Source organism: Clarias gariepinus, chromosome 4 (genome assembly GCF_024256425.1).
Source record: "Clarias gariepinus isolate MV-2021 ecotype Netherlands chromosome 4, CGAR_prim_01v2, whole genome shotgun sequence".
NCBI classification, from domain to species: domain Eukaryota; kingdom Metazoa; phylum Chordata; class Actinopteri; order Siluriformes; family Clariidae; genus Clarias; species Clarias gariepinus.
The window spans coordinates 40,800,209-40,823,406 of NC_071103.1; the positions used below are offsets into that span (position 1 = coordinate 40,800,209).

Consider the following 23,198-nt stretch of genomic DNA (forward strand, 5'->3'; position numbering starts at 1 on the left):
AACAGGCCATATATCATTAAACTGACACCTCGGTTCAGGTGAGTGCTCCCATCAGCATCAAGAGTCTCTGGGTGCAAGGCGCCCTCTAGGGGCTAACCCTGACAATTTTTCACTTGGTTTTGGCTAACATATAACACTGCCATGAATATAAGTGAGTTTATCATGTATTTCACCAAGTCCGTGGTAGTTTTAGCTATACAAAATACTGGCTTGTTAACAAATACTGTACCTGTCTGCGGCGTAATGTAACAAATGAGGTGTAAATGCTTAAAATGCTGTAAATGCGTGCAGTCTACAGCCCATCAACAGATATTTATGCATTCTATGGGCCATCAGCAGATATAGACACATATGCATGCTAACCTTTTTATTTTTGTAAAAATTACTGCATCACACATACTGAGTACTTGCAGAGACATTTTGTAAATATGTAATTAAGTTGTACCTGATACAGTCATGCAGTAAATACAGTACTGTGTGTGTGTGTGTGTGTGTGTGTGTGTGTGTGTGTGTGTGTGTGTGTGTGTGTGTGTTAGTAACTCACAGTAGTTTCTCGAGTTTACAGTTTGGATCCTTCAATAGATCAAACAGCAGCTTCACCTTTGATTCTCCTGGTTGATTACCAGACAGATTCAGTTCTCTCAGGTGTGATGAGGGGTTTGACTTCAGGGCTGAAACCAGAGCAGCACAACCTTCATCTGCAATACTGCAGCGTATCAGCCTATAGAGGGGCAACAATTACAGATACACACACACTTACTTTTACTCACACATGCTGCTTATGTAGTATATGTTCCAGGGCTGTACTATACATCGTTTCAGCATCATCATCGCAATGTACGCATGCACGGTAGTCACATCGCAGCAGTCACGATGCAGGGCAAAATTAAAAAACAATTGTGTGTGTCTAATTTAAAAATGTACTTTCTATTCACGGATCTATATGTGGCAACGCCGTGGTAGGGCAAATGAATGTAAAATTTGGTAGACCCGATTACGCCACCCCCAAGTTAACCGGGGAAATAACACCCATAAGGAACAGAGGTTCGCTAGGCTAATAAACGAGGGGCAAGGGTACAAATGTACAAACTTTATTATAATTTACTATTTAAAAACAGTTTAAAGAAAACCAGCACTCCATAGCATGCAATGCCAAATATCATCACTCCATAGCATGCAATACCGAATATCCGGAGAATCATCACATACAATAAAACACGAACACGGCACTCTGTGTACACACACACACACAATAGAAATGAAAGAAAACACAAACAAGAACAATAAATTCGGGCACAGGCTTCGGGGCGGCCAAAGCCGACTAAAGGAAGTATCAACCTTACAGGTGCACTTCATACATATCCACACCTTCACGCAAAGGAAAAACCGTGAACACCAGCTGCGCTGCACTTCAAACAGTTACACTACCCACCAGTATTTAAAAGCTAGCCTCCCAACCCAACCGTACCCAAAATAAACAGACACAAAATAATATATATAAACAAAAACAAATGCAACAGATAAAGAATATTCTTGTTGCCTTAAACACAAAGACAAACAGACAAAAAACAACAACAACTATTACAATTTAACCAATAAAGAAAATAAAGAAAAACAAAACAAATATAAATTAACACAGTTCGGACAGCTCACCAAAATATCACACAAAGGTCAGAGTTCTCCCAACGCTATATTATGGCATCTTCCACCGTAACTTCAGACCACCAGAGGGCAGCCCTGAACCATTACTGCTGTCACGGCAAATAAAATAACAAAAAGGCAGTTCACAAAACCACCGAAGAAGAAACACCGAAGACAAAACAACAAAGAAGAGACGACGAAGAAGGACCAACGGAGAAGAGACAGCAGCGCCGTCCTCAGTCAAGGCGGAAAGTTAATACCTCCGCTCTCACAAGGCGCATCAACACTCATGTGTTCGTAGCTTACCAGATGACCCGTTGTGCCGCGCGAGTTGTAACGCCGCCCACAGTTCGCAGTAAGCCATGCAGGGTAACGCCAGCACAAAAGAAACTCTGTGGCTAGCAACAAGTGAAAAGTCTGACTCTGCCGAGTGGCAATAATCCAATGGACACGCTAATGGAGAAGCTCGACCAGATGACACTTATCCCACAGACGCACCACACCTTCGGTCCATACACACACCATGAAAGCGGTATCGTTTGTGACGTACGCCAGGTGGGACAAAAACCAGCCTTAAATACCATTGGGGACCATTCTGATTGGCTACCATTAGTAACGAATCACCTACCTGTGAACCAAAGGGGAAGACCCCACTGTCCACATTGCCACATATACTTGTGTAATATAAAGTAATTAACTCATATTTAACGGTTCTTTAAAAACTACAAAGCACACGTTGCTTCACCTACTTCATGCATGCAGTCTCTGTGTGCGCATGGAGAAATAGGCGCGGGATGGGAGTAAGGCGCCGAAATGGAAGATTTGGTCGCAAAAAGAAACGCAACGTTGGACATATGGAAGTATTTTGGATAAAAAAAGGATGATGCAAAGAGTGACTGGCAGTTGTTGCCACAACTCGCAGAAACACAACGAATTTGTTTGACCATTTAAGTCGGCACAACAAAGTACTGTATGACGAATGCAAAGCTAGATCAGTTAATGGATACAGAAGCACCAAATTGGTGTATTTAAATATTTATATTTAGTTTAGTTTGCTGACGACACTGTCATGGTGGGCCTGATCACCAACATTGATGAGTCTGCCTACCTGGAGGAGATTGGAAATCTGGAAAACTGGTGCCAGAAAAACTGAACGTCAGCAAGACAAATGAGCTGATAGTGGACTTTTGTACGAAGCAGGAGAGGAACTACCAGACCCCCGTCATCAACATGAGCCCAGTGGACAGAGTGGACAGCTTCCGATACCTCGGTGTTCACATCACGCAGGACCTGGCATGGTCCTGTCACATCAACACTGTGGTGAAAAAGGCCCAACAGCGTCTCTACCACCTCAGACGCTTGAGAGACTTCAGACTGCCCTCTAAGGTGCTCAGGAATTTCTACTCCTGTACCATAAACAGCATCCTGACAGGAAACATCACGGCCTGGTTTGGAAACGGCACCATGCAGGACAGACGAGCTCTACAGAGGGTGGTGCGATCAGCTGAGCGCATCATCCGCACCGAGCTCCCTGACCTGCACTTGATCTACAGCAAGCGGTGCTGGACCAAGGCCAGGAAGATTGTGAAGGACCTCAGCCATCCTAACAATGGACTGTTCTCTCTGTTGCAGTCAAGAAAGCGATTCCGCTCCCTGAAGGCCAACACAGAGAGACTGAGGAGGAGCTTCTTCCAGCAGGCCATAAGGTCTCTCAATCACACCACCACACAGAACTAATAACATCTTTTTAAACTCCCAAAATTGCCTGGACAATCATGGACAATTATGGACACATTCATACACACTTGCACTACATATAAAATTTAAATTTCTGGACCATTGCACATGACACTTTAATAAGTCACTTTTTATGCATATTTGCACAACCACTGTCACTTTCAAATTTTATATATATCCTTTTTTTCTTCTATATTTCTATATTTTCTAATATTTTTATTATGCCCTTATTTGTACAGTTTATTTTACTAGTTAATTGTTTTTTTTTTTTTTAGTATCTTTTATTCATATTTGTTATTTACGTATAAGTGTTTTGTTTTATCTTTTTAAGGTCACTGGCGGTCGTATAAGCATTTCACTGTACAGTATATCGTACTGTGTATGACTGTGTATGTGACAAAATTTGAATTTGAATTTGATATTTACTTTCTGCAACAGCTCTGAGAAAGAAACTATATTTTTTAATAGAGTTGTTAAAAAGTTTAATGTAATCTTTTTTGTTAGCTGATGACCAATACTAGTTTTACTTTGGGTAACAAAGTATGCAAAACTAGAGTATGAAAAGAGTATGTCCTCTTTTCATTCACAAAATGAGTTCCCTTTCATCAGGGTAAAAGCAACATTCATTATTCATTTCATAACATATTAGAACCTTGATTTGCCTGAATTGACAGTGAATAAGGTGAGTCAAGCTGTTTATAAAACAACCCTAAATAAGCTTAAAAAAGTATTTTATTTCAGGGTTTTGATTATACTTTTACATTTTTTTATTCTTTAAAAATGCCGCCAAAATTACCCCAATTATTCTTGAATTATTATTTGATTTTTAAGCAGTTCAAAACACCTGATGAACATAAATTTGTACACATCGCAATATATATCGCAATGTATATTTTTCCCAATATCGTGCAACCCTAATATGCTCCGTGTATGTTAGTTACGGTCTATGTTAAACAGTTATGTCCCTGATGGTCATTACAGTTTTGACCCTGTTTCTGTCTTTCAGATTCTTGTACCTGCCTCGACCTGTTTACTTTATTTGCTGATCACCCAAACCTTTTTTCATTTGCCCTTACCGAGGATTAATGGGAGATAGAGGGGTTGTTATTTTATGTACACTTTATACTTCACCTGAGAGCGCACGCTACACGGCTACGTAATGCTCTCTCTGTCTCTCTCTCGCCGGTGTCTTAAGGAGGCAGAGGCTGGTGCTTTGCCTCTGTCTCTTTCTTTATGTGCTTTTTCTTTTCTTTTCTTGACTTCGTCTTTGTCTTTGTCTTGTCCCTGATACCTTACCCGTGCTACCTAATATTCGCACGAAGTGCGGAGGTACCAGGACCCTTATATAGACGCATTGCCAGGTGCGGCTCGTTCAGGCCAATTGCCTGACGGCAGTGTTGACCGTGTGTCTAAATGGCCATGCCTTTGCCTGTTCAGACCGTTCCAAACAGTGCGAAGCATTTTTGCACAGCTCTGCCCCTTGTGAGACCCGCATTGTTACAGTACCCCCTCCTTTACGGACGGCTCCCGACATCCGAGAGTCAATCTGGACCCCACAAAACTCTTTACTAGGTTCAGGGTCCAGTGTATGCCGCCGCTCACTCACCTTGGGTGGGTGTATGGGGGGGAATACGGAGCGTGATGGACGCCGGTTTGGTATGGGCCTGCCTAAAATCAGGGACGGTATATGGAGCCTTAGGCTCTGTCTCCATGAGTGGAGGTGAGGCTTCGCGCCTATAGCCGGGAAAGCGACTGGCTAGGCACTTCGAGCGGCTTTTATGGGGTGGAGGAGATGGTTCCCATCTGGAGCTGGCGGAATGTCTGGCCTGACGCTCACGAAGGCAGTTATCCACCCGGATGGCTAGCCTATAAAATTCCTCCAGATCCTGTGGAGGATCACGTATGGCTAGCTCATCCTTCAGCCGCTCTGAGAGCCCTTGAGTATACGCAGCAATACTCCACCCCGAGCTGGCGGCCCGGGTACTAAACTCGACTGTGTAGTTAGTTGCCGATCACCCCTCTTGACAAATGTCCACACAGTACTGATCCATTCCACATAGTACTGATTAATTTTGCACATCCACACACGTGGTTTTGCACTCACTGTGGACATTCTGAACATTCACTTGTACACTAGTGGCCACTGCACAACTACACATTCGGGGACATTAGTTAAATTATCACAAGTCACTTTAAATATATCACTTTCAAGCATATTTGCACACCCCACTGGACGTTCTGTTACCCTGATGCACAGTCCCTTTAAACACTTTAAATCTGTGACATTTCTATTTATACTCAATTTATATTCAACCTCATTCATTTACATTTAGGCATTTGGCAGACGCTCTTATCCAGAGCGACTTACATTTTTATCTCATTACACATCTGAGCAGTTGAGGGTTAAGGGCCTTGCTCAAGGGCCCAACAGTGGCAACTTAGTGGTTGTGGGGTTTGAACCTGTGATCTTCTGAACCATAGTCCAATTGCTTAACCACTGACCTACCCCACACAAACAGTCCTAAATTCTATATCTCTGTATTGCTCAGCTGTTCTTATTTTCTTATTTTCCATATTTTTCATATATTTTTCATATATGTTTCTTATATTGCATATTTTGTACTGTACAGTTATGTTATTTTACTTTAATTCTATATTTTATTTTATTCTTTCTTAGTTAAATTTACCTTCTGTTTTTCTTTATATATTTATTTTCTATTTCATAGTCTTTTATTTTAAGGTCACAGGCAGTTGTCTAAGCATTTCACTGCATATCGTACTGTGTATGACTGTGTATGTGACAAATAAAATTTGAATGGAAAGAAGGGGCGACACTACACTACTCGCCGTATGCGGATGGTAAAAAGTAGCCCTAAGTGCCTTAATGAAGGCACTTATGGTGGTGTGTTCGGAGAGGAGGTGCTGCCACACTGCAGTAGCCCACTCTAGTGCTCTGCCTGTGAGCAGAGACACCATAAATGCAATCTTCAACTGTTCTGATGGAAATTGGGAAGGTTGCAGCTCGAATATGAGTGAGCACTGCAGGATAAGGCATTACACCTCTCTTGCCCGTATATGGCTGTGGGGATGGGGTAGTTGAGCCACTGATCCAGGGGTGCCAGTCGACTCCGGAATCGACTCGCAGCCAGATGGAAACCCGGAAGTGGCGCGTGCCTTGAGCTGCACAAAAACTAACTCAAGGCGCTAAGTAACCCCATGCATCTCCGAAATCAACGTGGTTAGTGCTTTCTCATGCCTATCAAGCACTCTCGCTTGACCCTCAACTATTTCCTGCATCCTCTCCAAGCTCTTCTGATGGTGCAAATATTCTGTTACGTGGCGCGGTATTGAGAGCTGCACCACAAGATGTTTTAATGGTTTATAAGAGCCCTGACGCAGGGCTTTAGAGGGGATCAACGAAATAGGAGGCTGTGAGAGTGCTTGTGATCAGCACGGGAAGACCTTTCCGTTTGGAGATGGCGTGGGATTATTAATTAAGGGAACTTAAAAGGAAACAAATGAAAACTAATAACACAAAATAAACAGTTCCACCGTCTTTGAACAGATGGGGCTCTGAAAAACAAAACAAAACTATATCCTTTCAAGGCGTTTGCCCTTACTGAGGATTTATGGAAGAGAGAGGGTTCTTGATTCATACAAATTCACATTTCATACAAACTTAAATAATTCTTTTGACTGTGTAAAGCTGCTTTGCGGCAATGAAAATTGCTAAAAGCGCTATACAAATAAAATTGAATTGAATTGAATGTACACTTTATACTTCAGCGTCTTACGGAGGCAAAGGCTAAGGCTTTGCCTCTGTCTCTTTCTTTGCACGCTTTTTCTTTTCTTTTCTTTACTTGACCTAGTCTTTGTCTTTGTCTTGGCCCTAATACCTTACCGGTGCTACCTAATATTCGCACAAGTGCGGAGGTATCAGGACCCTTATATAGACGCACTGCCAGGTGCAGCTCGTTCATACTGAGCGCATCGTTACAGTATGAGAGTGTCTCTCACATCCACCATCGAGTCCACACTGAGTTGATTCATGTTCTTCAACATTAAACTCCTGTGACAGCATGCCTTCAGTCAATGCCTTTTCCAATCTCTATGCCACACTCTATGCAAAAGGAAAGTGTACATCGAGCACCAAGGTCAGCCCTGCTGTGTGCACCGAAGGGACTAAAAAAACTGCTGCGTATCAGACCAGTGAATAATGTGTTTTGGCCACTTACTTATAATTTTCTCTAGCTAGCTTATTTAGCACCAACTCCAGCCAGGTGTTGCTTCTCTCAATCCCATCTATCCCTGCTTAGTTTTTCTGTGTCTCTAACTCATTTGAAGAATTTTTTCACGTCCATCTATGGGAGTTGATAATGTTTGAGATGAAATAAGAACATTGTTACTGTTTATTAAAACTCATTTTACACTATTTGTGATATCATGATTAATGCTGCTTGTTTTCGGGTGCTGAAAGTCGAACTTCACCAGCTATGACCAGCACGCTGCCGTGCATGCACACACACTTGGACTGCAAAGGGTGACTTGATTCAAATGTCTTGCTTTGAGTTAAAAAAAAATATATATTATTGTCCATTATAATCAGTTCAAGTTTTTAAATAATTGCAGGATAGGTTCTTTAAATTTAAGTTTTTACTGTGGTACGGCAGATAAACACTAAGGCAAATGTTGCAGTAACCTTTTAGGCCATGTTCACACGGGCGTTAAACTTCCTCCAGATCCTGTGGAGGATCACGTATGGCTAGCTCATCCTTAGGCGGTAAATTTTTGAATAAACAAACGCGCTCTGAAAGTCCTAGACGTTTATGTTGCAGTTTGTAGTGGCGCTTAATTGACTTCTAAACTGGCGTTGGTTTGGCTCTGTCTAACACCAGCCTGCAGCCCAAATTGTAGTTTGAGTGTTAACCTGTGGAGGCAGTGTCGGGAACTGGCTATAAAAGCCCTTGTCGTTTTATTTGAGGTGCCTCCTTTTAATATGGATCATTTTGCTATATTAGACATTAATTTTCTTGTTTTAATAATACTCGTAATACGGCAACGTAGGGAGAGAAAAAAAAATTGGCATGCAAGTTTTCCAATTGCTGTCGGATGTCAGTTTCCACTTTCGATTGTGTGCTGCAACCAGTATGTGATTTGGTGTTAGCCCCGAAAGGAGACTACTTGTCGTTTTTTTTCCCACATTTTCCTATGTATAGCATGTAGGATCATGGGAAATATCCGGTCCTCTAAAGTGTAAAATGAATGCGAAGAAAACGCACTAAAAGCGTTTTCTTTGTGTTCCTTGGGATTTGAACGCCAAGGAAAAGCTGCATTCAACGGTTTTTGACGCTGTATAAAAGCACAGCCGGACCAACACAGGACAACAAAGCCTTTGTGAACATTTTCATTGACTCCTTGGGGTAGAAAAACCTCGGCGCTTGATCCGCGATCACCGGACACCAAGAACGCCAGAAAAACGTAGATTTTAACACCTGTGTGAACAAGGCCTTAGTGACGCTGGTGATAATGACAATCAAATAAACAGAATATGAAAGTAATGATCTGACCTCAGTGTCTCCAGTGTACAGTGTGGATTCTCCAGTCCTGCAGAGAGCAGCTTCACTCCTGAATCCTGCAGGTTATTGTCACTCAGGTCCAGTTCTCTCAGACTGGAGGAGTTTAAGCTGAGAACGCAGGACAGAACTCTACAGCTTTCTTCTGTGAGATCACACCGACATAGCCTGGGAGAGAATAATTATACATCAGAGCACTGACATCTCTTTCTCTCTCTCTCTATCTCTCTTACACACACACACACACACAGAGCTAGGCAAAATACAGTACATCTTTAAAAAACACAAAAAAACGTAGACAAATTAGAAGCACAAGGATTAGATTTCGGATCAGCTCAAATATATATAATAAAATAAATTTAAAGGGAATATATTGATATAAAATTTATGTTTATGATATAAATGTAACTGCCTATATCTGATTCTCTCTCTTTCTTTCTCTCTTTCTCTCTCTCTCTGTGTGAGAGAAAGAGAGACACACACAAGTTTGTTCTGCAAAAGACAATAAACACCATTTTCTGAATCTTTTACCTGCCACTGACACAGGTTTTAGGAGCCACTATAACCTTCACATTAACGATTACAAAAGATAATTAAACAGAAAGATTTACAAAAATAGAGACACACAATCACTTTGCATACAACAGACATGAGATATACACACAGTATGTAGAAATTTGTTGTGTTTACTGAGTCTGGTTCAAAAGCATACTGTTTATAGTAAATTACATATAAGCACTGTCACAAACACAATTGCAGGCTGAATTATCTATTGTGACCAAACTGTAGCAGGTGGAGATATAGTGTTTTAACACTGATTATTGGTCTCAAGTGATTTTGTAAAATTTCAATACTGTGTCAAATATCTTGCCCTCCCAGGTTAAACTATTTTGCACATTTTTGCCCCCATTAAACTGAAAAGTATAATTACTTTTTTTCCCCTCTCCATGTTGTTGACATCACAGTATAATCATCTCAGTATAATCCAAACCTCATTTCCTCAAAATTATCCATATTCCTATATGGACTGCATGGTGTGTGGTTGGTGTTGTTGGAGGTACTGTGAAAAGTGAATTTTTCTACCGTTCTAACATATAGGTGGAGTATATTGTTTCCCAAATTTTGTGTTTTGCACTTGGAATTATAGTGACCAGACTGACTGGGTTATTCAAAAAAGTACAAATAAAATATTGTTTTGTATTGTATGTCGGTTAAAATAATTGTTTATAAATGTATAACGTATTGTTTTTTTTTACAATTTATTTGTAATACTTTTCTTAAAATCTTAGTGTATACAACATACATTGGTGACATTATACTTTGACCTCCATTCAATAAATACAGACTGATTATTCTGTATGTTCTCTAGTGAAGTTTGGCGTTCCGCAGGGTTCAGTTTTAGGTCCACTGCTTTTTTCCCTTTACATGCTTCCTCTGGGCAACATAATCCGTAAGCATGGTTTTAGTTTTCATTGTTATGCTGACGATACACAGTTATATGTCTCAGCAAAACCTGATGAGAAAAAACAGCTTACTAAAATTGAGCAATGTGTGCAGGACATAAGAAATTGGATGCTAATTAACTTCCTTCTGCTAAACCCGGATAAGACAGAAGTTCTAGTCATAGGACCGCATACAGCTAGGAGTAAAATTTTAGATCACACCGTAACTTTAGATGGCCTTTCTGTTCCATCAAATGCAACAGTGAAAGACCTTGGTGTGATTATTGATTCCAGCCTTTTATTTGAAGCTCATGTAGATAATATTACCAGGATAGCATTCTTTCACCTCAGAAATATTGCCAGGATAAGAAATTTATTGTCGCTAAACGATGCAGAAAAACTAGTTCATGCTTTTATTACCTCTAGGTTGGACTATTGTAATGCCTTACTGTCTGGTTGTTCAGCTAGATGCATAAATAAGCTTCAGCTAGTCCAGAATGCAGCAGCGACAGTCCTCACTAGAACCAGAAGATATGAGTACATCACCCCTATCTTATCTTCACTGCATTGGCTCCCTGTGAAATTTCGCATTGATTTTAAAATACTACTCTTGACATATAAAGCATTAAATGGTCTCGCGTCGCAGTACCTGAGCGAACTGCTAGTGTCTTACGATCCGCCACGCCTACTTCGATCAAAGGATGCAGGCTGCTTGTCAGTACCGTGTATTATGAAAAATACAGCTGGGGGCAGAGCTTTTTCTTACAAAGCCCCAAAATTATGGAATAGTCTTCCAAATGTGATTATTAATTAGTTTATGTACAGTGTTTCATTTGATTTTATCCGCTACTACGTGCTAAAGGAGCGCGTCTTATTAATCCTGCAAGGAATTAACTAATGCATGAGGCGTCAGTCTCTAGTTATATAGCGGCACTCAGTGGTAAAAGCCAGAAAACACACAAACCCAAATGTTGCCGTCGAGCGCCGCGATGGTAAAACCAACGCTCTGATTAGGTAACCACTGTAGTACTCTCAAGATGTACGTAACTGCTATTTCAGCCTGCCACGTCCTGATCAATGGGGTTACTGTGGGAAAACACCCTGTTAGTTCCATTATGGAGCTCAACGGTTGAGGCCACCCACTAGAGCCACGGTCCCTTTTGTGGGTTTCATCTATCGTGCTCAAAGGTCCAATTAAGACCCCTTTTAAACCATTAGAGTCAGCGTCTCAGGTTTCTGACCCTTAAGATGGTTTTTCTAATGGCCGTTATCTCTCTAAAAGGATTGGAGATTTGTCAGTCTCCCCTGGGCTAGACAGGGCCATTTTGCATCCTTACTGAACTATCTTTCTTAAGTTCCATTCTTAACATGCACCCTGTTGTTTTGAAGCCTTCTGTCCTCCACCTTACAGCTTCGGAGCAGGAGAGTCTTCACTTACTGTGTCCAGTACGTGATCTTCAGATTTACATCCACCGCATCAGCCAGTAGCGTAAGTCAGAGCAGCTTTTACATGTTTTGAGACCGCAACTGGGGGGTGGCCACCACCACACTGGGTAAGAGATGCTATTGCCCTCTCCTATGAGGCGCGTAGGCTCACTTCGCCTCTAGGAATCAGGGGTCATTCAACCAGGGGGATCGCCTCATCTATTGCATTAGCAAGAGGTATTCCCCTGCAGCAAGTGTGTGACGTGGAGGGTTGGTCCTCTCCGCATACATTTGTTACATTTATAGTCTGGATGTTCATGCTACTCCGGGCTCATGGGTCCCCGAGTTAGCTGCCCAGGCATAGTTCTGAGACCTTCTCGGCCTTGTGCGCACACGCTACACAACCTTAGGGTCCAGACACTTGCAGTGCAGCGGCGTTAGTACTCTCGTTCCCATAGAGTTTCACGCAGCATCGAGTGTAGCCTTTGAAAGGGAACGTCTCGGGTTACTTTGCTGTAACCCTGTTCCTTGAAAAGGCGGAAACGGGATTCTGCGTCCAAATGCCGCACTGCCTACGTGACCGGACGTCCGTTCAGACAAAATAATTTGAGGAATGTTTCCGGCTCACTCCTATTTATAACCTGCAGGTGCGTCTCATCAGATGACTTAACCCGACCGAGGATATATAAGCCAAAATTTGGTGTGTTTGATACACACATGCTTCACAAGCGGCAACATGACAAGATGTTCCCATAGCGTTTTCACGTTCTCGCCTTTTCAGGGAACAGGGTTACAGCAAAGTAACCCGAGACGAATCCATTCATGCATCCATCCATCTAGGAACCTCTGTAGTCCAACTAGGGAGAATGGAGGCCAAAGGTGACCATTGGAAGCCAGTGGTGACCCTTGTATTAATTCCCATTTTGTATGACCATGGTAGGCCCGCCAGTCAACATTTACACATACATTCAAATGTGAGAATCATATGCTTAAAACTGCAATTCGAGCTTATGTGGTTGACAAACATACATCCTGGGACAAATATCTATCTTAAATATGTTTGCGGTACATGAGAGTATAGGATTGAAAGTAGGCAAAGGGTGGACCAAGGATGCCAGGAGAAACATATGCAGTGCAAAAACAAAGTGTTTATTTCTGTGTACAGAGGCTCAGCAGGGAAAAAAAGGGTGCAGCTGATAGCAAAACAATAGAAAATACCAGCAGGAGCCATTCTAGTCAGAGAGTAATATTTAAGCTACAGTATATTCCAGCTTGAGGGAAAATTCTTAGTGCAGATGGCACCCTTCACAGCAGCCACTTCTGCTTCAAGCTCATGTGGGAGAAGGAGAAAAGGGCATGGCATCCGGAGAGGATGTCAGCATTGCTATACTGCACTCTGGCTCTGTACAGAATTAAGAAAAAATAGTCCTGCACTGACAGGAAGCAGCATGTAATGTGATGATTTAGTATAGTTAGCTCTTGCCATTCATTGTAGATGAGCATGCTCAGTGATTAACATAAACTGCCATCCTCTTAAAAAGTATTTCAACTTCTTTATTGCCCATTTGATGACAAAAGACAGCATACGTTTGTTCTACAGGTGTAAGTTTCCTACTGTACAGGACAGATATTTTTCTCCCTCAAAATCCTGTGAGAGGATAGCTCCCAGAACTGTCGAGGTGGGTTTTGAGGTGTAAAAGGCTGTTTCTGTTTATTCCATCCACCATTTTTTTCCACTTTTGTTCTTGGTTCGAGTGGGTTGCTAATAACTTGCTAGACCCAAAAAAGGCACATGCCTATTTTTTCTTGGGCTGTGGGTATATACGACCTTCCTTTTTTGGGGTTTGAGTATCCCATGTCCAATACAATATCCCAGGTACTGCACCTTGGTCAACCCGAGATGACATTTCTTTTGGTTGGCTGTTAGGCTGGCTTTCTGAGTTCCTCAAGGACTTGTGCTAAATGGTAAAGGTGATCTTCCTAGCTACACTAGTGGGTCACCATGTCATCTAAATACTGTAGGTGGTGGCGTAAGTTTGGCAGGGGCATAGCATTATCATAGCGGCATAGAGCAAAGCAGGAGTTCCATGCAGTCCGAACAGGAGGACTCGATATTGCCACTGCTTTTGGCTGGAGCTAAAGGTGGTCTTTTCTTTTGCCACCAGTGTGAGAGCAACCTGCCAGTACACCTTTGTTAGGTCCAGTGTGTAGATAAAGCGGGCTTTACCTAGCCATTCAATGCGGTCATCCATTTATGGTAGCTGTTTAAACTTAGAAACCTGATTCAGCCATCTAAAGTTATTACAATGCCAGATTGTACTGTCGGACTTTGGTGTCATACCAATAGGGATTGACCAGAGGCTGGTGGACTCCTCTTTGATGCCGTTTTTAACATGTTATTTACCTCTGCTTTGATGGCACACTGGTGAGCTTCTGGGGCTCGATACTGTCACCTGTACAGTGAGAGCTGCTGTGTTTTCTTTTGCCACGTCAAGCAGACCACTCTGTCTTTTCCCGAATACTAGTTCGAATGGAGTAAATGCAGGAGAGGTTTGCATTATCTCTTAGTCTGCAAAGTGAACATACAGGAGGAGCTGATCTCAATTATGGCCGCTTTCATTCACTACTTCCTCTCCAGTGTCTGGTTTGCGCAGCGGGGCAGTTCCTGGGGACCGGGTAGCGTAATTGATGATGACTATGATTTATTTGTTACCCCTTGCTGACTTCGGAAGTGGCCCAACTAAATCAATCACAATTTTGTCATAGGAAACACTGATGATGGCTAAGGGAATCAGAAGTGAGCTTCGTAGGTGCAATAATTTTTCACTCTGGACAAAGTTAGCAGAAGTTCTCCATTTTTTTCCATGGTGTTCTTGCTGTCCTTTTATAGGCAGCAAATGACAGCAGGATGGTAGATGGAAATAAGCTGCTGGCCTTGGTGAGTTATAACAATCTTGATATCACTGCCTATGACCCTGATGAACCTTAACTGCAGATTTTAGACAACAATGACAAAAGCTGTCACAACAGATACAATTTAGGGCCCAGCCTTAACCCCAGAACCACATTTGACTGTCCAGACAATAGGACTTGAATTTAAGTAAATGACCAAGTGACTGGAAAAATAAAGGAACACTTTCTGTTACTGTTATGTGTAGTATTACTGTTATATTTACCGCTACTGTATTTTTTACTGTATGTGGTAAGAACTGTATTCTTTGATAATTTATTCTTTAATATGTTTTTATTTATTTATTTATTTGAAGAAAGAATTTTACATAATACTGGAAAGCATTTCCAGACATTACCACAAGGTGGCTCATTCCCCTCAAGGACACCTTCAGTTACCGTGGAAGTAACCGTGGAAGTCCCCAGGGAAAGGAAAGAAAGCGATGCTACTGGCATTCAATCAGCAGGATTTGTTAACTTTTGTGATGAATTGTGTTCGGTATCGAAACTTTTACTTGCCCTATTCATGTATAAACAGCAAGTTAACCAATTTACACCAACTTCTGTTGACCTTGAACCAGTATTAATTGTACAATAAAGCTGAGTTGTGACTATCTTCCTTAACTCAGTGTAGTGGTTTTTTTTTTTTTGCCAATACGGCTAAGAAAGGTGCTGCCTAGGCTAATGGCTAATGGCCTATTTGTAGCTCATCAGTTACCATGCTCTAGTCTCATTACAATGTATCACTACTGATTAAAATACTATCAATATTTAAAAAAGGTTTCAGTAGTAAAATGTCTGATATTTTGTCAGTCTAATTTTATAAATCATGCTTGTTGCTCTATATTTTACTATTATTGTTTATACTATAATAATGACAATCAGATGAACAGAATGTGAAAGTGATGATCTGACCTCAGTGTCTCCAGTGTACACTCTGGATTCTCCAGTCCAGCAGAGAGCAGCTTTACTCCTGAATCCTGCAGGTTATTGCCACTTAGGTCGAGTTCTGTCAGACTGGAGGAATTTGAGCTGAGAACCGAGGACAGAGCTTTATAGCTTTCCTCTGTAAGTTTACAGTCATGCATCCTGGAAGAGAAATGCTAATACATCAGAACACTGAGCTCTCCCTCTCTCTCTCACACACAGAAACACACACACACACATGCAACCACACAGACAGAGACACATACAGTTAGCAATGCATTTATGAAATTATTTTAAAATGTGATGCATTTATAAATTATTTTAAAATGACTCACTCAGCTTTTCTGGATGCTTTGACGACTGGCAGCAGCTTCAGAAGACATTCATCTGATCTGTCATATTTACTTAAATCAAACACATCCAGATTCTCTTCTGTGTTCAGCAACACAAACACCAGAGCTGACCACTGAGCAGGAGAGAGTCTGACTTTACTGAGACACCTGTCACCTCCTTTGTTCAGGTAACGTTGTACCTCCTGCACTAGAGAATGATCATTCAGTTCATTTAGACAGTGGAACAGATTGATAGATTTCTCTAGAGATGGATTCTCCCTGATCTTTTTCTTGATGTAATCAACTGTTTTCTGTTTGCTGTGAGACCTGCTTCCTGTCTGAGGCAGTAGGTCTCGTAAGAGAGTCTGATTAGACTCCAATGAGAGACCCAGGAGGAAGCGGAGGAAAAGGTCCAGATGTCCATTCTCACTCTGTAAGGCCTTGTCCACTGCACCCTTCAGGAAATCAGACATGCTTGATGTGGTGAAAAGATCAGACAGATCAGTGGTTTGTTGTTTTGTAATATTTTTGTTGATGAAGGAGAGAAATGTATATAAAGCAGCCAGAAACTCCTGAACACTCAGATGTACAAAGCTGAACACCTTCCCCAGGTGAAGCCCAAACTCCTCTCTGAAGATTTGGGTACATACTCCTGAGTAGACTGATGCTTCTCTGACATCAATGCTACACTCTCTCAAATCTTCCTCATAGAATATCAGGTTTCCTTTCTCCAGCTGTTGGAAAGCCAGTTTTCCCAGTGCCAGGATACTCTCTCTGGTCTGCTGAGGATCAGGGTCACATTTCCAATTGTACTTTTGGTCCTTGTGTTTAATCTGAAAAATCAGAAAGTGTGTAAACATTTGAGTCAGAGTCTTTGGGATCTTTTCACTCTTAGCTTCACCCAACATTCTCTCTAGGACAGTGGCTGAGATCCAGCAGAAGACTGGGATGTGGCACATGATGTAGAGGCTTCTTGAAGCCTTCATGTGTGAGATGATTTTATTGGCCAGGCTCTGATCACTGATCCTCTTTCTGAAGTACTCGTCTTTCTGAGGATCACTGAACCCTCGTACCTCTGTTACCTGGTCTACACACTCAGGAAGGATCTGATTGGCTGCTCCTGGTCGAGAAGTGATCCAAAGGAGAGCAGGGGGAAGCAGGTTCCGCTTGATGAGGTTTGTCAGCAGCACATCCACTGAGGCTAACTCTGTCACATTACACAATCTCTTATTTTTCTGAAAATTTAGAGGAAGTCGACACTCATCCAGACCATCAAAGATTAACAGAACTTTGTTGATCCCACAGTCTATTACATTTAATTCTTTTATTTCTGGAAAAAAATGATGAAGAAGGCCCATCAGACTGAGATGTTTCTGCTTTATCAGATTCAGCTCTCTAAAGGGAAGTGGAAACATGAAGGCGATATCCTGATTTGTTTTTCCTTCAGCCCAGTCCAGAATAAACTTCTGCACAGAGACTGTTTTTCCAATTCCAGCAACTCCTTTAGTCAGCACACTTCTGATGGACTTGTCTTTAAAGAGATCATTACATTTAACAGTTGTCTCCTGTGTTTCAAGTCTCCTGGACACTGTCTCAATCTGTCTCACCTCATGTTCATTATTGATGTCTTCACTCCACCCCTTTGTGATGTAGAGCTCTGTGTAAATCTCATTCAAAAGTGCTGAGCTTCCATGCTGTGCGATTCCTTCATTAATTCTTTTATATTTCTCCCTCAGTTTGGATTTGAGGTTTCGCCGGTACACAGTGACGAGTTCTGATAAAAAAAAGAATAAAATGTAAACTCTATGATCATCTCTGTTGACTTTTGATATATACTCAGCAAAAAAAGAAACGTCCCTTTTTCAGGACTGTGTATTTCAACAATAATGTTTCCAAATAACTTTGCAGATCTTCATCGTAAAGGATTTAAACAATGTTTTCCATGCATGTTCAATTAACCATAATCAATTAATTAACATGCGCCTGTGGAATGGTCGTTAAGACCTTAACAGCTTACAGAAAGTAGGCATTTAAGGTCACAGTTCTAAAAACGCAGGACACTAAAGAGACTTGTCTACCGACTGTGAAAAACACCCAAAGAAAGATGCCCAGGGTCCCTGCTCATCTGCGTGAACGTGCATTAGGCATGCTGCAGGGAGGCATGAGGACCGCTGATGTGGCTAGGGCGATAAATCGCCATGTCCGCACCGTGAGACGCCTAAGACAGCTCTACAGGAAGGACAGCTGATCATCTTCGCGGTGGAAGACCACGTGTAACGCCTGCACAGGATCGGTACATCCGAATATCACACCTGCGTGACAGGTACAGGATGGCCACAACAACTGCCCGAGTCACACCAGGAACACACAATCCCTCCATCAGTGCTCAGACTTTCCGCAATAGGCAGTCCATGAGGAGGAGATGCACTGCAGTACTTCAAGCAGCTGGTGGCCACACCAGATACTGACTGGTACGTTTGATTTTGAGCCTCCCTTCATTCAGGGACACACTGGGAAACATTTTAAGTTTATGTTTTATGGTGTTGACTCTTTTAGTGTTCATACAAATATTTACACATTAAGTTTACTGAAAGTAAAAACAGTTGAGAGTCAGAGGACATTTCTTTTTTTGCTGAGTATGTTTATATATCATTTGTAATGTCAGTACTCTGTTATTACATTCTGTTAATAAAAGCACATCATTATGATGAAAAGGGTCAGGGGTTGCTTATTGGTTAAGGTATTGGACTATGGTTCGGAAGGTTCAAATCCCATGGCCACCATGTTGGGCCCTCGAGCAAGGCCCTTAACCCTCGATTGCTCAGATGTATAATGAAATAAAAATGTAAGTCACTCTGGATAAGGGTGTCTGCCAAATGCCTAATCGGTGACAATCCAGAGCCCAGGCCAGGGAGCAGACAGACAGGCTAAACCAACCGTCTGCTAGCTGCATAGAGTCGTCACTAAGGGTTCACTCTATTGAGACTGTGTCTGTTCCCCGAGCTAAAATCAAATTTAGAAAGACTCAGAAAGTCTGTTTTAGTAATTTAATTAACATAAAGACCACAAACTTGGATCAGACTGAATGCGCAGCCGGCACCTCTGATCTGAAGCTAGGACTGTTAAATATTAGATCTCTCGCATCTAAAGCAGTTATAGTTAATGAAATTATCACAGATCAGGAGTTTGATATACTCTGTTTAACAGAAACTTGGATTAAACAGGACGAGTATGTAGCTCTAAATGAAGCTAGTCCTCCTGGATACAGCTACATACACCAGCCTCGGTTAACTGGTAGAGGAGGAGGCGTCGCAGTTATTCACAATGATAATTTGACTATTGTACAAAAACACGGACACAAATTTAATTCATTTGAAATTCTTTATAGTAACATAAGTGTATTTAACTATATTAAGTCAGCTCAGTCGATCCCGCTAATTGTCATTTACAGACCTCCAGGGCCGTACTCGGAATTTCTTAGTGAATTTGCAGATTTCCTTTCAAATCTAGTCGTTTCTGTAGACAAAGTGTTAATTGCTGGAGATTTTAATATTCATTTTGAAAACCCAGAAGACCCTCTGAGAACAGCATTTATGTCTATACTGGACTCGGTAGGAGTAAATCAGTGTGTAGTAGGACCCACTCATAAAGCAGGTCACACTTTAGATTTAATAATTTATTTGGATTAAGTATAAGAAATTTATTCACAATACCACTATCTGAAGTTATCTCAGATCACTATCTTGTCTCAATTCAAGTGTGTCACAATAATAATGTACACACAGCGCCGCGCTACTGTATGAAACGTACATTCACATCAACTATCAAACAGAATTTTATCAGTAATCTCCCAGAGTTCCCAACTTCGATTAGATCACCGTCTGACCCCACAGAACTCGATCAGGCGACTGAATATTTAGAGTCGACATTTCGCTATACCTTAGATAATGTAGCTCCAGTCAAAAGAAAAATTATTAGAGATAAGAAACTCGCTCCCTGGTATAACGATCACACGCGCACTCTAAAACAGACCGCTCGGAAATTAGAACGTAAATGGCGTCAAACTAAATTACTAGTATTTCAAATAGCATGGAAGGAGAGCATCCTGAACTATAGAAAAGCTCTTAGTGTAGCTAGATCAACGTATCTCTCCACTCTTATAGAAAATAACAAAAATAATCCTAGATTCTTATTTAATGCTGTAGCCAAATTAACCAGAAATAAGACCACTGCAGAAATCTCCACAACAACATCATGCAATAGTGAGGACTTCATGAACTTTTTTAATAATAAAATTGTAAATATTAGGCATAAAATTGAGGTTTTGAAACCGAACAATGTAATTGATGCAGATGTTAATCTAGCCATGTCAGACCAGAACCTAGAATACTTTACTCCCCTTGAAGAGAATGAACTAATTTCACTCATCTCTTCTTCAAATTCATCAACCTGTATATTAGATCCTGTACCGACACATTTTCTTAAACAGATAGTACCAGCAATAATAGAACCCCTGTTGAGAATAATTAATTCTTCACTCAGCATTGGATATGTTCCAAAATCTTTTAAATTAGCAGTTATCAAACCAATAATTAAGAAACCTGACCTCGACCCCTGTCAGCTGTCCAGTTACAGACCAATATCAAACCTCCCCTTTATCTCTAAGATTCTGGAAAAGATAGTAGCAGAGCAGCTATGCTCATATATACATAGAAATGGCATACATGAACTGTATCAGTCAGGATTTAGGCCTCATCACAGTACAGAGACAGCGCTCGTTAAAGTAGTAAATGACATTCTATTGGCCTCTGATCAGGGTTGTGTAACTATGCTTGTACTACTTGACCTCAGTGCAGCTTTTGACACCGTTGATCACGCTATTCTTCTTCACAGATTAGAAAATGTAGTGGGAATAAAGGGTACAGCCCTCTCCTGGCTAAGATCCTATCTGACCCATCGTTATCAGTATGTAGACTTAAATGGTGATTATTCTGCATGTTCTCTAGTGGAGTTTGGCGTTCCGCAGGGTTCAGTTTTAGGTCCACTGCTTTTTTCCCTTTACATGCTTCCTCTGAGCAACATAATCCGTAAGCATGGTATTAGTTTTGGTAATGTTATGCTGACGATACACAGTTATATGTCTCAGCAAAACCTGATGAGAAAAAACAGCTTACTAAAATTGAGCAATGTGTGCAGGACATAAGAAATTGGATGCTAATTAACTTCCTTCTGCTAAATCCGGATAAGACAGAAGTTCTAGTCATAGGACCGCATACAGCTAGGAGTAAAATTTTAGATCACACCGTAACTTTAGATGGCCTTTCTGTTTCATCAAATGCAACAGTGAAAGACCTTGGTGTGATCATTGATTCCAGCCTTTCATTTGAAGCACATGTAGATAATATTACCAGGATAGCATTCTTTTACCTCAGAAATATTGCCAGAATAAGAAATTTATTGTCGCTAAACGACGCAGAAAAACTAGTTCATGCTTTTATCACCTCTAGGTTGGACTATTGTAATGCCTTACTGTCTGGTTGTTCAGCTAGATGCATAAATAAGCTTCAGCAAGTCCAGAATGCAGCAGCGAGAGTCCTCACCAGAACCAGAAGATATGAGCACATCACCCCTATCTTATCTTCACTGCATTGGCTTCCTGTGAAATTTTGCATTGATTTTAAAATACTACTCTTGACATATAAAGCATTAAATGGTCTCGCGCCGCAGTACCTGAGCGAACTGCTAGTGTCTTACGATCCGCCACGCCTACTTCGATCAAAGGATGCAGGCTGCTTGTCAGTACCGCGTATTATGAAAAATACAGCTGGGGGCAGAGCTTTTTCTTACAAAGCCCCAAAGTTATGGAATAGTCTTCCAAATAGTGTTCGGGACTCAGACACAGTCTCAGTGTTTAAGTCCAGGCTAAAAACCTATTTATTTAGCCAAGCATTTTTATAAATAGATTTGCCATAGGTAAAGGAGCAGATCTGGGGGACTCATGGACGTAGAGTATTATGGTGAACTGGTATGTTTGGTTGCTGTCTTCCTCACTCTCATTGATCACTCAGGTTTGCTGACGGTGAGGTGATTGTTTGCTTTACATGTCAGGAAGCCCTCATGTTTGTGTTTCCTTCTGGCTCTCCCTTTTAGTTATGCTGTCATAGTTAGTCCTGCCGGAGTCTCTGCTTGCACGCTACAGTTAATATACATTCACATTATACATTGTGTGACTGTGACCATACCTAACTGTTATCTCTCCTCTTCTTCTCTTTCCCCCCCTCTTTCTTTTTCCTCTCTCCTCCTGTCCTCCCCTTTCACTCTTTCTCTCTCTCTCTATCGAGCTACACATGTCGTTCCTGAGCTGCCAGTGATCCAGACTCCCTCTGCCCTCCGGACCTGTCTGACCCATCCTGGTGCCCCGCTTCTGGCTGAAGATCTCGTCACATGGATGCCCCGTGTGTCTCTCTGGGATGCGTCTGGTGTCTGGGAATGATTCTCTCTACCTAGAAAATGGTTCTGGCCTTGACTGGTGTTGGCAACTGGGACTTGACAGTTCGATAGTTCATGACTGGAACTTCTTACAAGTCTACCTGGGTCTTCAATAACTACCTGGACTCCATATTAACATCAATTAACATCAGCTATTATAGCTGAACTGCCTCCCACCCTACACACTGTATAAATGCAGATCATTTACTGCTTTCTGTTTCACCCAGATGAGAATGGGTTCCCTGTTGAGTCTGGTTCCTCTCAAGGTTTCTTCCTATTATCATCTCAGGGAGTTTTTCCTTGCCACTGTCGCCCTCGGCTTGCTCACCAGGGACAAACTGACCATTTTGATTCATACAAATTCACATTTCATACAAACTTAAATAATTCTTTTGACTGTGTAAAGCTGCTTTGCGGCAATGAAAATTGCTAAAAGCGCTGTACAAATAAAATTGAATTGAATTGAATTGAATAAATGTAAATAAATTTACAGCAGTTTCCTTCCTCTAAAATTAAAGTGATGTTATAAGCCCATGAGCTCTTACTGTTCTGCAGTGTGTTAGCGAGATCTGTGAGGTTCATGTTCTTCAGGAATTGAAGTGTAATTTTCAGCACTCCCTCTTTGACACTGCTCTCATCCTCCTCATCCTCCACCTCCCTCTCAGAGCATGCTGGGTAATCTG

General features: G+C 41.5%; 1 protein-coding gene across 1 annotated transcript in view; it reads right to left on the reverse strand.

Moving 5' to 3' along the window:
* Positions 1-540: 540 nt before the first annotated feature.
* LOC128520493 (NACHT, LRR and PYD domains-containing protein 14-like) overlaps positions 541-23,198 on the reverse strand; it is a 550,151-nt gene continuing 527,493 nt past the window's right edge. The window contains exons 10-12 of the mRNA XM_053494751.1: positions 15,683-15,856; positions 8,946-9,119; positions 541-721 (exon numbers count right to left, since the gene is read on the reverse strand). Coding sequence (XP_053350726.1) covers positions 541-721; positions 8,946-9,119; positions 15,683-15,856 — 529 coding nt within the window. The remainder of the gene's footprint in view (positions 722-8,945; positions 9,120-15,682; positions 15,857-23,198) is intronic.